At 40.0% G+C, this 12453-nt stretch overlaps 1 protein-coding gene across 1 annotated transcript in view; it reads left to right on the forward strand.

Annotated features, from left to right (window-relative positions):
- Positions 1-165: 165 nt before the first annotated feature.
- Positions 166-12453, forward strand: part of CAMKMT (calmodulin-lysine N-methyltransferase) — a 210787-nt gene continuing 198499 nt past the window's right edge. The window contains exons 1-2 of the mRNA XM_041413606.1: positions 166-283; positions 5720-5886. Coding sequence (XP_041269540.1) covers positions 185-283; positions 5720-5886 — 266 coding nt within the window. The 5' untranslated portion in view covers positions 166-184. The remainder of the gene's footprint in view (positions 284-5719; positions 5887-12453) is intronic.

Consider the following 12453-nt stretch of genomic DNA (forward strand, 5'->3'; position numbering starts at 1 on the left):
TCCTCGGCCGCTGAGAGTCGCTCGGCGCTGCCCTTAGCAAAGATGGCCGCGCCCCTCCTCCCAGTCCATCCCTAGCTCGGCCGGTCCCGCGGCCGCTGGATGCTCAGCGGCCCGTCCCCGCCGCCCAAGACAGCGCTCCCTTCCTCCCTCCCACCGCGCCAGCTCCCGGCGCTCCCGCCACCGCATGGCCGAGGCTGCCGGCTCCCCGCGCCGCCCCACCGCGGGCAGGTGCGGGGCGAGCGGTGCGGCGGCGGCCCGAGCCCGCTGGCGGCTGCTCGGACAGGTAGGGGGAGCCCGCGGGCGGGGGGCCGGCATGGCGGGGCGGGCGGCGGGGCAGCCCGAGGGCAGCGCGGGGTCTCTCCCTGTTCCCTCGGGCCGGGCTGTGCCCCGGGCGGCGGTGCTGGGCGTTCCGCTCTGCCCGCGCTCCTTACAGGAGGACTGCCAGCTATATTATGGTGGGACATGTAAAGGCGCTTGCAGCACTCTCCCTGGAAAATACGATAGTAAAAATATATACATGTATGTATGCACCCAGCCTTCTCTAAAGAGAGGAGAAGCGGAGAGACAGGCGCTGATCCCTTCACTCTCGTGACCGGTGACAGAACTTAGGCAATGGCCTGAAGTTGTGCAGGGGAAGTTTAGGTTGGATACTAGAAAAAGGTTTTTCACCCAGAGCGTGGCTGGGCACTGGAACAGGCTCCCCAGGGAAGTGGTGTCAGGCAAGCCTGACAGAGATGCAGCCTGATAGAGTCAAAGTGTTTGAACAATGCTCTCAGGCACACGGTGTGACTCTTACAGTGTCCATCAGGACCATCAAGTCCAGGAGTTGGACTTGATGGTCCTGATGGATTCCTTCCAACTCAGCTTGTTCTGTGATTTTATGATTCAGTGTGCCTTCAGTAGAACCCCTAAACTGTCCATGGCCTGTGTTAAGGGAGGAGGACCAGCATCCCACTGGCACCTCCACCGCCCAAGGGCCCTTTGGGATTTTCAGGCCATAGTTTGACACCTTCCATGGATGCCACTGGGGCTGGTTGTCATGGCTGCCACCTCATTCCTGCTCTTTGCTGCCTGCCCCCCCAGACTGCCTTTGGTGGGGAGGTGGGGGGAGACCCCGCTCACCTGGCAATGAAAACTGCATTTTGCTGAGAGGCTGGAGGAAGGTGAGGAGGAAGAAGGAGCAAGTGGTGACACCTGTGCTGTGGTAAACAGCAGCTCCTCAGCTGCAGCCTTCCACACTGTTTTAGACCCTTTCGGAGCAGTGCAAGGTTGGAAAGGATTCTCTGCAGATGAGTGTAGGCATAAAGGCTTAAAAATTCTAGTCTATTTCATTGGCTGTTATTGTTCTGGGATATGAAATTTACAGCCCTAACTTGAGTGTCTGATTCTGTGCAGATGGACATCTGGAGCTGCCTATGGACAGCTGTCCCTGAGAGGGCGGAGAGGTGGCACTGAGTCAGTGGTGGCAGCCGGGTTGGAAGGGGCACCTCCCTGAAGCTGGGTCACAGTGGGAGGCCTGGGGACATCAATATTGCACTTTGTGTGTGCTTTTGGTTTGCCAGTCCTCTTCAATAGGACCAGCTTCTTTTTTATTATACTCCAGAGCAGGAAATATCAAAGTTACTGGTAGGAATATCAGGTTTGTCTTTGTAGCTTTCTGTTTTAGCAGCCCATGTAAGCTGCACTCTGTGGCTGTACTAGCTGTTATTTCTTCTCAACATCTACTGCCTTTGGCATATTCCTGTCTCTTAAAATCATAAGGAGCTTTTCATAATGATAGAGTGGGGTTGTGGAAGAGTGCATGTAGGTATTTGGGGAGAAGGCTTCTCTTTTTTTATCAAACTACATGTATCCGTGACCTTTTCCTCTGCAGATTCCCTTGGTTTTTCCATGTTCTTTGGCTTTTCTGTTGATTTTTATATGGTACAATGAGCAAGGATCAATTTAATCTTACTGGTACATCTGAAGTAAAAATCAGTTCTGTGCTCTTTGCTACAGTGGTGCTCAGATCTATCTATGGATTGGAAGAAGGTGTCAACCTCCCTTTAAATCCATTTTTAAAGGAGCACTGTCAAAGTGTTTCTTACAGTGCTTTTAAAAGCACTTTTCATACTGCTTATAATAATGCCTTACGTGAAATCAGTTCTGTGGTGTGTTTATATCTTGAATTTGCTTTCATTCAATGCACACACAAATTGATTTACTATGGTAAGGATGCTTGAGTGCATGCTCGCTGATTTAATTAAGAAAAAAAAAGCCCTTTTATGAGGTATCCTATGAAGCTAGCATAAAGAACCAGGGGTTTGCATAATTACCTGTGTGCTCTTTATCAATGAAATGTTTTATGTATGTACTGAGTTTGAAGTTTGGCAATATTTTTAAACTTAGTTTGTCAGAATCAAGAAAAATATTTTTTGCGTTTAAAAAAAAATGCTGAGGGAAGTTGCCCATTTACTGTGCATTTGTAAATGACTGGATAAGTTCTCTAAGGCTGTGTTTTGAGCTCTGCCACTCTCTGTGGCTGGAGGCATTATCGAGTCAGTAGTTTTCAGCAGGGAAGTTAGAGCAATAGGCATGCTTTAGGTTCCTCCCTATATGTACATTTGCTCCCTATAGAAAGTTTCATGAAATCTGTAAGCTTTTTTTTGGTTTGTCCTGCCTGTTACCTTTCTCTTACTGTTCTCACACAAGTCTCAGAATCACAGATTATGCTGAGCAGGAAAGGATGCGCAGGGATCATCAAGTTCAGTTCCTGGCCCTGCACAGGGTCATCCCCAAGAGCCACACCACATCCCTGAGTATGTTGTCACCTGCTAATGTATTTTAACTTCCAGAATTGAAAAATAAAAGCTAAAGTGAGGACAGGTCAATGACACTTTTTTTTCCTGAACAGAAGCACTTCTAAAACAAATTTTCTTTGCTTCCTGCTCTTCTCTTTGTGAAGGATGCCTGTGCTTCAGATATTTTTTCCATGTTTTTGTTAATCTTGAGTTTGTAAATCGTTTACAGTTGGATAAAACAGTTTGGTTAATAAATTATTTGTAAAAATAAATACTGTAGTCCTATGGATGATATTTAGAGTGCAGTTACAGGTTATGTTGTAGTTGATTGTGTAGAAACTTTCTTGCGTGTTTAAATTACCTTGTTTCAGTCACTGCCAGAGAACTGGCAGAGGTTTGTAGACCATAAGCTGTTACTGAATTTGGCTCTTAGTGGAACTAGGCCTAACACAAGGATATACAAGTACAGGGAATTTCAGGTGACTGCCTTTCTCCATGTTGTTTGGGGAAATTCTTTTTTTGGTGAGGGTTTTTTTTTTAAGAGATACCAACCAGTTTTGGGTTTTGTAGGAAGTCCTAAACATGGTCCTAATGCTGTGACTGAATACCAAGGGCATTGCAATTGAGATCTGTGGTAATATTTTACCAGAATCTTGTAGAACAGAGACTGTTTGGTGAAGAGTTAAGATCAGTTTGACACCCTTTTGTTTTTATCAGTGGGTTATTCTATAGCAGTAATTTATATTTGTAGCCTATTTAACACAACTGTGGTCCTTTTAGGAACAGACTTGAGAAAAACCCTCCCTTTGATCCATGTGTAAAAAATACAGAGTTAGATATAAATGATGTAACATATTCTCCATTTGTGCTATTTTCTCAGTTATATGTAGGGTTTGAAAATATTTGACCTGCTGTTGTAATTTTCAGATATTAGACCACTTGATTTTTGTTTGAGGCTGTGGGAGAAATGTTCTTTTGAGTATTCAAATTAGATTTTTTGCTAACCCAGAGAATTAATTTTACGGAGTGGCTATAAGATGTCTCTGTACAAGAAAAACTGAAAATAGAAAAGTGTTGTTCCTGCTGTATTTTTTTTTTCCTGCTAGTAATGGCTTGCTATTGCTTTAAAGAAGTCCCTAAACAACACACTCTTCTGAAAATTAGGTCTTGCTGGTTTTCTTTAGTTGTTAAGATAGTCCATTTTGTTTTTAGGCACACAGCTATTACATGAAGGTCTTAATTTTGCTGGTCTTTTAATTTTGTTCTCCTGCTTTGGTATTTTTGCATTTTCCTTCACGTGTGTATTTTTCTCACGTGTTACAGAGGTAGTGTGGACAGCACTCAGACATTTTTCACACTTCATGGAAAATGCCTGTGCCTCTCATATGATGAGACCTGCCAGTGGAAATAGCTCCAAAAGCAGTAAGCCTGATGCCTCAGACCTGCTGTTAGAAACCAAAAGTGTAGCAAATACAATTGTTCTGCTCACATATATCCTTCCAAATATCCTGCAAAATAATAGGTCATGGCCCCAAACTGTAAGGCTTTTGAATGCAAATACATTTTCAGTTAAAGCATCTCAACGCAGGTTGGGTACAGCAAAAAAATCACTGACTTTTTTTTTTTTTTTTTTTTTTTTTGTACACATCCTGTATGCAAAACTTCTGTTTCAAGTTTCATAATTCTGGTGAGCTGTTTCTCATTTGACTTATCTCTAGCTGGCAAAAACTTGTAAATTGCAGTGCTGTCCTACTCAATGGAGCTCTTCCTTGTACCCCTATCAATTTATAGACATTTTATTTTTTTCTGCTCTGTGGTTTTTGTTTTTGTTTTATTGTTTATTTTTTAATGTTTTTAATCTATCACTGGGGACTGCATATGCACCTTAATTTTAAACAAGCAATGGCAATTATTTATGTATTCTCTCCATTGTTAGGAGAAAGAAGTTAAATCTAGGACACCTCTCCTTCCACATCACTGCCCTAAGGAATAAATCTTTTTGTCTGGCAGGGAAATGGTGGCTGTCTTCTGAGCAATGGCACAGCTTAAACCAGCTGAGTGCTTGGTTCTCCTGCACAGAGGGGTTGGTACCTCACTCCCTGAAGATGGTTGAGTGCAGCAGACTAGGCAGGGCAGAGAGCCACGTTTTCACTTTCCTGAACAAGTGTTTTAATAATCAAAAAAAATGCAGATGACATTCTGTCTCTGTCACTGCCTTGAATTCTTCAGTCTCTTAGCACTGAACTTGGTGCTCTCAGAGTGTTTTGGGGCTCACCTGAAGTCTGGCTCGTGTCAGTCCTCTTATGGGGACCTGGTTGAGGAATATAGAGTTGTGGTGTCTGAAAGTCTGGGGTCTGGGATAGGAGGCAATTTTCTCAACTTAGGCAACTTTGGCAGCATCTCTGCAAGTGTGCAGCAGAAGGCTTCTAGGCTAGGAAGGAATCTGTCAGGGGAACACACAGCACTCTGGCACCTGAAGATCATGTTTTGGGTTTGTCATTTTAATTCTGCAAAAGATACCTTTGTTGTTGTTGACCTTTTTCGCCCTCTATAGGGACAGTGAGTGGCACAGAATTGCTTGTGGTGGGCACTGCTTGGACTGGGAAACGTGGTAAAATGAGAGGATGGGAAGAACCCAGTTTGGCCCTCTAATTTTTGCATGGGTTTGCTGGAGTGTGAGTTAAAAAAGCAGCTTTGTGTACTTCTGAATACAGTACCTTTGCTTTAGTTACTGAGACATAATTCATAACTCATTCTCTTGACCCCTACTATCAATACCACTGTATTTTGTTCAGGCTTGACATACTTTGTTATTTTCATAAGTGCTAGCTGATAGCATATCCATTATTGTTTGCCTCTTCACTCAAAAAGGCATGGGTTGGTTCTTTTCTTGTTTTATTGTTTTATTGTTAATGTTTAATATGTTCTTAATTTCAAAGGTTCTGAGGAAGAAGCACTTGAAAGATGTGCATTTCCAACAAGTATCTGTCAGAAGGTTTGCATCTTTCAATCTCTTTTCAATAGAAGACCAGAGTGCAGAAGAGGAAACTGGGACCTGGGTTCAGTATAGAAGCATCTTTTATCCCAAGTACAGTGTCTCCTTAAGGTAACCACAATTTAGGTTTTAAGTAAGATCTTGAATGGGCCTCAAATATAAAACTCATTAGTCATTCTTCCAGTGTTTTGTGTAACTAGGGCATAGCTTACAAATAAACTGGTAAATGTTATTTTTAGTTGTTTGTTACAGTAAGCAGCTTGTCTGACTCTTTTTTCTGGTACATTTCACAGAAGTAGCAGAGCTTGACTGAAAATACTGATGCTTGTAGCTAAAACAGAATGCAAATATGAGCATGTATTTTATATTTTAACAGCTTGCTGTTTTGACATTCTTCAGCTATAGATAGGACCTGAACACAGTTATTTATGGTCTTAAATTTTTTTATGACATGATGTTATTAATAATGTTCTAAACAATTTTTGGTAATTATCTATATTTTATTCAGTTTTCTTCTTAGTGCTTTTTTAAAAACTCAGTGATAATTTGTCAGCCAAATTCCTACAAAGTAACATATATATAATGAAGTAATCTTATATTAGGGCAGGTCATTTTTATTAAAGAAATTCAATTAAAAAGTCCGCACACACACAAACAAAGCAACAGAAAGCTTACTTCCCCTCCAAAAACCCCTCTGAAGGAATTTCAGTGAATTCTCAGTAGCTTTGTTTATAATTCTCATTCATTGCTATGTTTGTGGGGTTTTGTTTCTCTTTTCTGTTGCTTTGGTCTTCTTTTCCACGTTCAGTTTTGTATATACCATACTTGGTTTGCCTCAGGCAGTTTTCAACAGTAACTTAAGAATCCCTGAATTGATACTGATCTGCAGCATTTAATTAGAGCTCTGAAGGTGGAGGATTTTGCATTGTCTGCACAGTGGAAGATGTTCTGGAGAGCCCAAATCAAGAAGTGCATTTTTGTTTACCTGAGACTCTAAATTAAAGTGAAGCTTAGGAATTAAGATCTAACACAAAAAAGTGACCATCATTAAACTGCAGCATTTTTGCAAGGTTTTAAAATGAACTGATGAGAAAAAACCAAACCAAACTAAAGGAACCCCACAACACTACATACAGATCATTTTAAACTTGCATCTGGATGTAAAGTCAAGAACAAAATTCTTTAGAGCTTTATAAAGTCCTAATATTCAATTTTCCAAGCTTATACTCAGTGATGTTAAAAGGATTCAAAAGGAAACTTTTCCACTGGAAAACTGCTGTTTGTAATAGAAACAGGTGCAGTGTTTTTCCATGTAAAGACTTTTCCTGTAAACCACCAGTCAATGCTGTGGATTAATTCAAACACTGACAGTCTACCTAATGCCTTTGTGCAGTGTCCCTATTCCCTGTTTCTAGGTCTTCAGAGGCACACTGGGGATAGGAAACACAAGGTGTTTAGGTAGAATTTGGGCTGAACAAGGCTGCAGTCTCTTACAATGCAGCTCTGAAATCCTTTACTTCACTGTCATGGCCTGCAACACTCACTGTCATTTGATTTACTTGTTCTGGAGTTTTCAGGTAGGAGATGAGCTAAGGTTCACCTGTGCTGGAAGTACAGAAGCCAAGGGAGTGTCAGATGATCCTGCTCTGGCATTTGTGTGCTTCTGTTTCCACCACTTTCTATGCCATCATTTTATTTGTTATTATTTGCCTAATAGTAGTTTCATTGATAATTGGACACAGCTCAGCTATGGACTTTGAAGAAGAATGCTTATTTATGTGTTATTTTATTGTGTTTCTTTTATCTTGTTCAGTGGAAACATATAGATTCTGTGCTGGAGCAGGCTCACACCACATTTCCAAAACTGAATATTGAGGAGAATATGGACATTCTCTTCTGATGGGGATTTTTATTTTATGTTTTCCCTGCATTTGTTCCTTTCCAAAAGATATTCAGTGACCTCTAAAAATAGTAATCACTGATCATTTTAGGAATAATGATCTCAACTTACTTAGTCTTACACACTTCTATATTAAAATGTCTTCTCCACACTGAAGCAGTGACAATACATAGAGTATACTTACTATTTCAGAATATTGCAGGAGGTGAAGAAGGGAAGGAGAAAATACTGTGGTTTTTGCTAGGAACAAGGTATAAATAGACTGCAACAAAATTGACTTTACCATGAGTCAGTGTTAAATAACGTTTCTTCCCTGTTTTTGCAAAAGCAGTAATTTAGGGGATCAGCGTAACAGTTTAACATACATAACAAAGCAACAGTTTTTATTGCTGAAGCTTACATATCTAAAAGATAAAAAATCTTGGAGTAAGTATTCCTGGATCTTGGAAACTGGTCATGTGTTGGAAACTTAAGCATTCTCTGTATGTCTGACAGTCTTCCCTTGGTTATTCTCTGTCCACTGGCAAAATTTTATTTATAATAATATTTAACAGCAGAAACAATTTTAGCAGGTTAAGAAGAGCATAATATTAACAATAACTTCAGTCAGGTAAATCCAGAACGGCATGCTTGAATAGGAGAGCCTTTTTATATATTTTTGTCAGGAAAAAAAAAATGTTGCTATGGCCCCTCTAAAATCTTGACAAAAGTGCTTTGGAATTTTCATCTACATTTGTTTTCCTTATGCATTAACATCTTCTTGGAAAAGCTCATTGCATATGTTCGATGTTAAAAGGGTTGTCAGCTAATATCTTGACGAGACTAAATACTTAAAAAAGTTCATAAGGTTGTTCGTGGCTTTTGGCAAAGAGTATAAAGGTCAAGCTGTATCAGTTCAAGGGCTGTCAAGACTGATAAAATTGTATATTCAGATATGCTATGACCTAGCTGGAATTACTGCTCTAGAGGGGATTGGGACCAGTTTGTCAGGAAAATAGAAGCTTTTGTAGGAACTACCAGTCATGTGTATGCTTTTCTGAATTTTGTTGGTTTTGCTGTTTCTCTAACTAAATTCAGGCTGGATTCATATCTCAGAAAGAAGAGCTTATGCCATGTTTCTCTGTCACTAGTTTATATTTTTTTTGCATCGTTCTTAATAACAAATCTTCCAAAGCAGAAAGTCAGAAGTCCCAGTATAGGGCAATTTTCAGCTTAAAAAATTTAAGCTGAATTTAGGTGCTGTTTTGACTAGATCCTTGAAGTGAAATATCATCGACTCATTTTAAAAATCCCCATAACTCTTCTGGTTAAACAGTGATCTCCAGTGTGCTTAATGAAATGTAGATTTATAATACGTGGTGGAAAGTGGTCTTGACATTTGTTTGGGTACTAAGGTGCTTCACAGTAGCTCTGGGGTATCAAAAGGAGTGTCTGGTGAGTGTGGGGTTTTGTTAGCATTGAAAGGTGTGTCAAAAAGAAATTTCTTGTGTTTTAATCCAAAACCTCATTTGCTTAGTGTAGTCTCATCTGGATTTGTATTGTATTTGATGTTCCTACATACTTCATCCTTGTCTTGATTATGTTAATTGAGCTTTATCTTTCCTGACCTGAACCCTGGATGCTCAGACAATTTTTATGTATTTCTCACGTGCTAATTGACTTTGCTTCCACACTCTGTAGGTTTCTTTTTGGTGTTTGAATTTGTCCAGGAGCATCTTATTCATCTACATAGGCCTCCTGGTTTTCTTGTCTGACTTCCTCTTGTTCTGGATGCATCATTCCAGAGGTGATCCTTGGATATTAGCCAGCTTTCTTGAGCCCCTCTTCTCTCCAGGTCTTTATCCTGTAGTATTCTACCAAACAGATCCCTGAAGAGGCCAAAGTCTGCTCTCCAGAAGTCCAAGGTAGCAAGCTTGTTGGGCACCCTTCTCACTGCCCTAAGGATCTCAAACTCCTCCATTTCATGGTCCTGGCTGCCAAGGCTTCCTTGGAGGTTTACATTTCCCATCAGCCCCTCCTTCTTGGAAAAAAACAAGGTCCAGCATAGCACTTCTCTTTTTCAGCTCCTCTTGAAAAGAGAAGCATTTCGGGAACCTCCTGGATTTTTTATACCCTGGTGTGTTGTCCCCCCAACAGACATGGGGGTGGTTGAAGGTCCCCATGGAGACCAGGGCTTGTGCATGCAAGACTGCTCCTCTCCCTGTCTATAGAGGGTTTCATCTGTTGGTGTCCCTGTAGCAAATCCCCCCTCTAATGTCAACAGTCCCTGTCCTCCCTTCAATCCTGACCCATCATCTCTCCTTTGCTTCCTTGTCCATCCCCGGGGGAGCTACAAGCACTCCAGCTTGACGTAGACAGCACCACTGCCTCCATATCTCCCCTGTGTTTTTATTTATAGAACTTTCAGGTGTATTTTTTTAGCTTTTTTCAAGTTCTACTTAACTGTGGCAGTACTTCACTTTGCTGGTAAAAAGTTGTGCATGTGCTGAATATGTGTTTTCTTAGGGATAGGAAGACCTATAGTAAGTAAATAGAAATATTAAAATATTTATTTAATACTGCCTTTCTAAATCCTTGTATTTTTCATCAGGAATGTGCTTTTAAATTTGAATTTTGTGTGAATAGTTTTAGCAATGAAGTGATTATAGATCATAAAGATGCAGTGTCTCACCGTGGAGATGATACCTGCCTTTTAGATAGGAAAATTGTTCTTTTATTTGAGTTAAAAAAGGAGCAATCAATATCTTCAAATTTTCTATTTCAGGATATGGATTTGCTTTGAAATTGTAGGCTCATTTTAAGAAAACAGTGCAGAAATAAGTTATTTCTGTGGTAAAATATTTTCCATTGATCAGTCATTTGCTGTTTCAAATACTAAAGTGCAGAACTGACAGGAACAAAGTCAGCAGGTTACAGGAAGGGTTAAATCTTTGTAAGAGGTGTTAAGTGTATTTTGCAAGATGTCATGCATGTATTCTGAATATGAATGAACCTGTAGATAAAAATATGACAGAAACTATTAGACGATTCTAGTCCTGTGGTTTAGAAATGAGGGGCATGCAGAGACACCGCTTGTCTGTGGCAAGCAGTGTGTTAGAAGATGGTATAGGACTGAATTCCATTGGCTGTTTCTCTTGGATATTTCTCCTAATAACATTTTCAATTTTTAATAGTTTTTTTATTTTAGGGGTAGAGATTAAAAAAGTGAAGGGAAGCAAATTTCAAGGAATATTGCCTACTTCTTATGGACAATTTGTGTGGATGCGAAAAACTTGCTTTCTTCCATTTATTGCATGCTAAGAGACAATGTATGAATTTAGCAGCATAAAGGGTTGGCCCCAGGAGCTGGAAATGGAGGAAAGAAATGAAAAGTGATTTGGCAATGTACTTCTTTTATTCAGTGATCAAGGAATGGTTGCTCTATCATATTGCCCAAGATGTGTGTATTTGTAAAAAAAAATTGTAGTCAAAAAAGCTTTGTTTCAGTTTCTTGCCACATTAAGCTGGGATCTAGAACTGGAGTGAAAGAAGTGTTGACTTCTTTTGCTATACTCTGGCCCAGAAAGAGCATCTGATCAGATAGCAAAGTTTGCAGATAACTCTGAGGTTCTTAGTGGGCCACAGTGATAGTTGATGGTGCCATACAACAAGATTTTTTGTGAAGTAACCTTAACAGTAACTTTTTACCATTATCCCATCTTTCATTTTCCACAAATATACTTTTAATTTGTACATAGGTTAATAGTTTATGGTGATATGTTTGATTTTTTCCCTTTTCAATATTATGTGGAAATGTAGTCTGTCTTAGATTTTGTAGGATTTTCAAGTGAATATAGGCACATACTTACTTGTGTTATTTTTCATCACTCAGTTTAAGAATAATATAAAAGCAAAGAAGGAGCCTACTTTTGTTTCATTATGGTTGATGAAAAGCATACCTTAATAGGGACCTACTGAAGGATTTTTTTTGTACTATCCATAGCTATTTTTATATACATGGAAAAGCATGGCACTTGTGTTGCCTGAATTGGAGAGGAAAGAACATTAATATATTTAAAGGTTCATCTCACTCTCTCTGACTTCATCCAAAGTTGATTTATTTGTAATCCAGAGTAAGGAATTTTGCTTTGCATTGTATCAGGAGAAACATGAGTTGAATTAGTTTATTGTTCATAGATTTGTCTTCTATTACTCATTGCCTCAGCCATAGAAATTTTTGCCTATTGTTCCTTGGAGACTTATTATAAGAACACTCTGAATCAGATTAACCACGCCAGCCTGAAATTCACTTTTTCCATGATGCTCACCAGTGCTTCTTTGAAGTACTTTGTTGATCTCAGCAGTCAGAACTTTGAACTTCTTTGACATGTTCTAAAGCACTGAATACTAATGTTCTTTTGTATTTTGAGATACTTGTGGAAATTTATGGGAATTTAAGGGTTGGGGTTTAATCCCAAGCTTCTGTGATACCTTTCCTTGACTTTGACAATTCAGTGCACATGACATTTAAGACTGTTTGTCAGTTGCACTGTGGAAAGCTGTGATGGTGACAGGTGCTCGTGGAAACAAGGTGTGCTGTATCTTGGCAGTTTTCTCGGGGTTTGCTGATGGGATGGGACAGTGAAGCAGCAGCTGTTACAGAACTGCTGAGGAGGTGTGTGCAGGGCAGTGGATCCCAAACTGCAGGTTCTGCTTTTTAGTGCAGGACTGAGTAGTACACTATTTATGGCAGAATTTGGGGTTAGAGAACACCTGTGTTTACAGGTGCATATAACTTT

This window comes from Onychostruthus taczanowskii, unplaced genomic scaffold, assembly GCF_017590055.1.
Source record: "Onychostruthus taczanowskii isolate IOZ18803 unplaced genomic scaffold, ASM1759005v1 scaffold42, whole genome shotgun sequence".
Lineage (NCBI taxonomy): Eukaryota > Metazoa > Chordata > Aves > Passeriformes > Passeridae > Onychostruthus > Onychostruthus taczanowskii.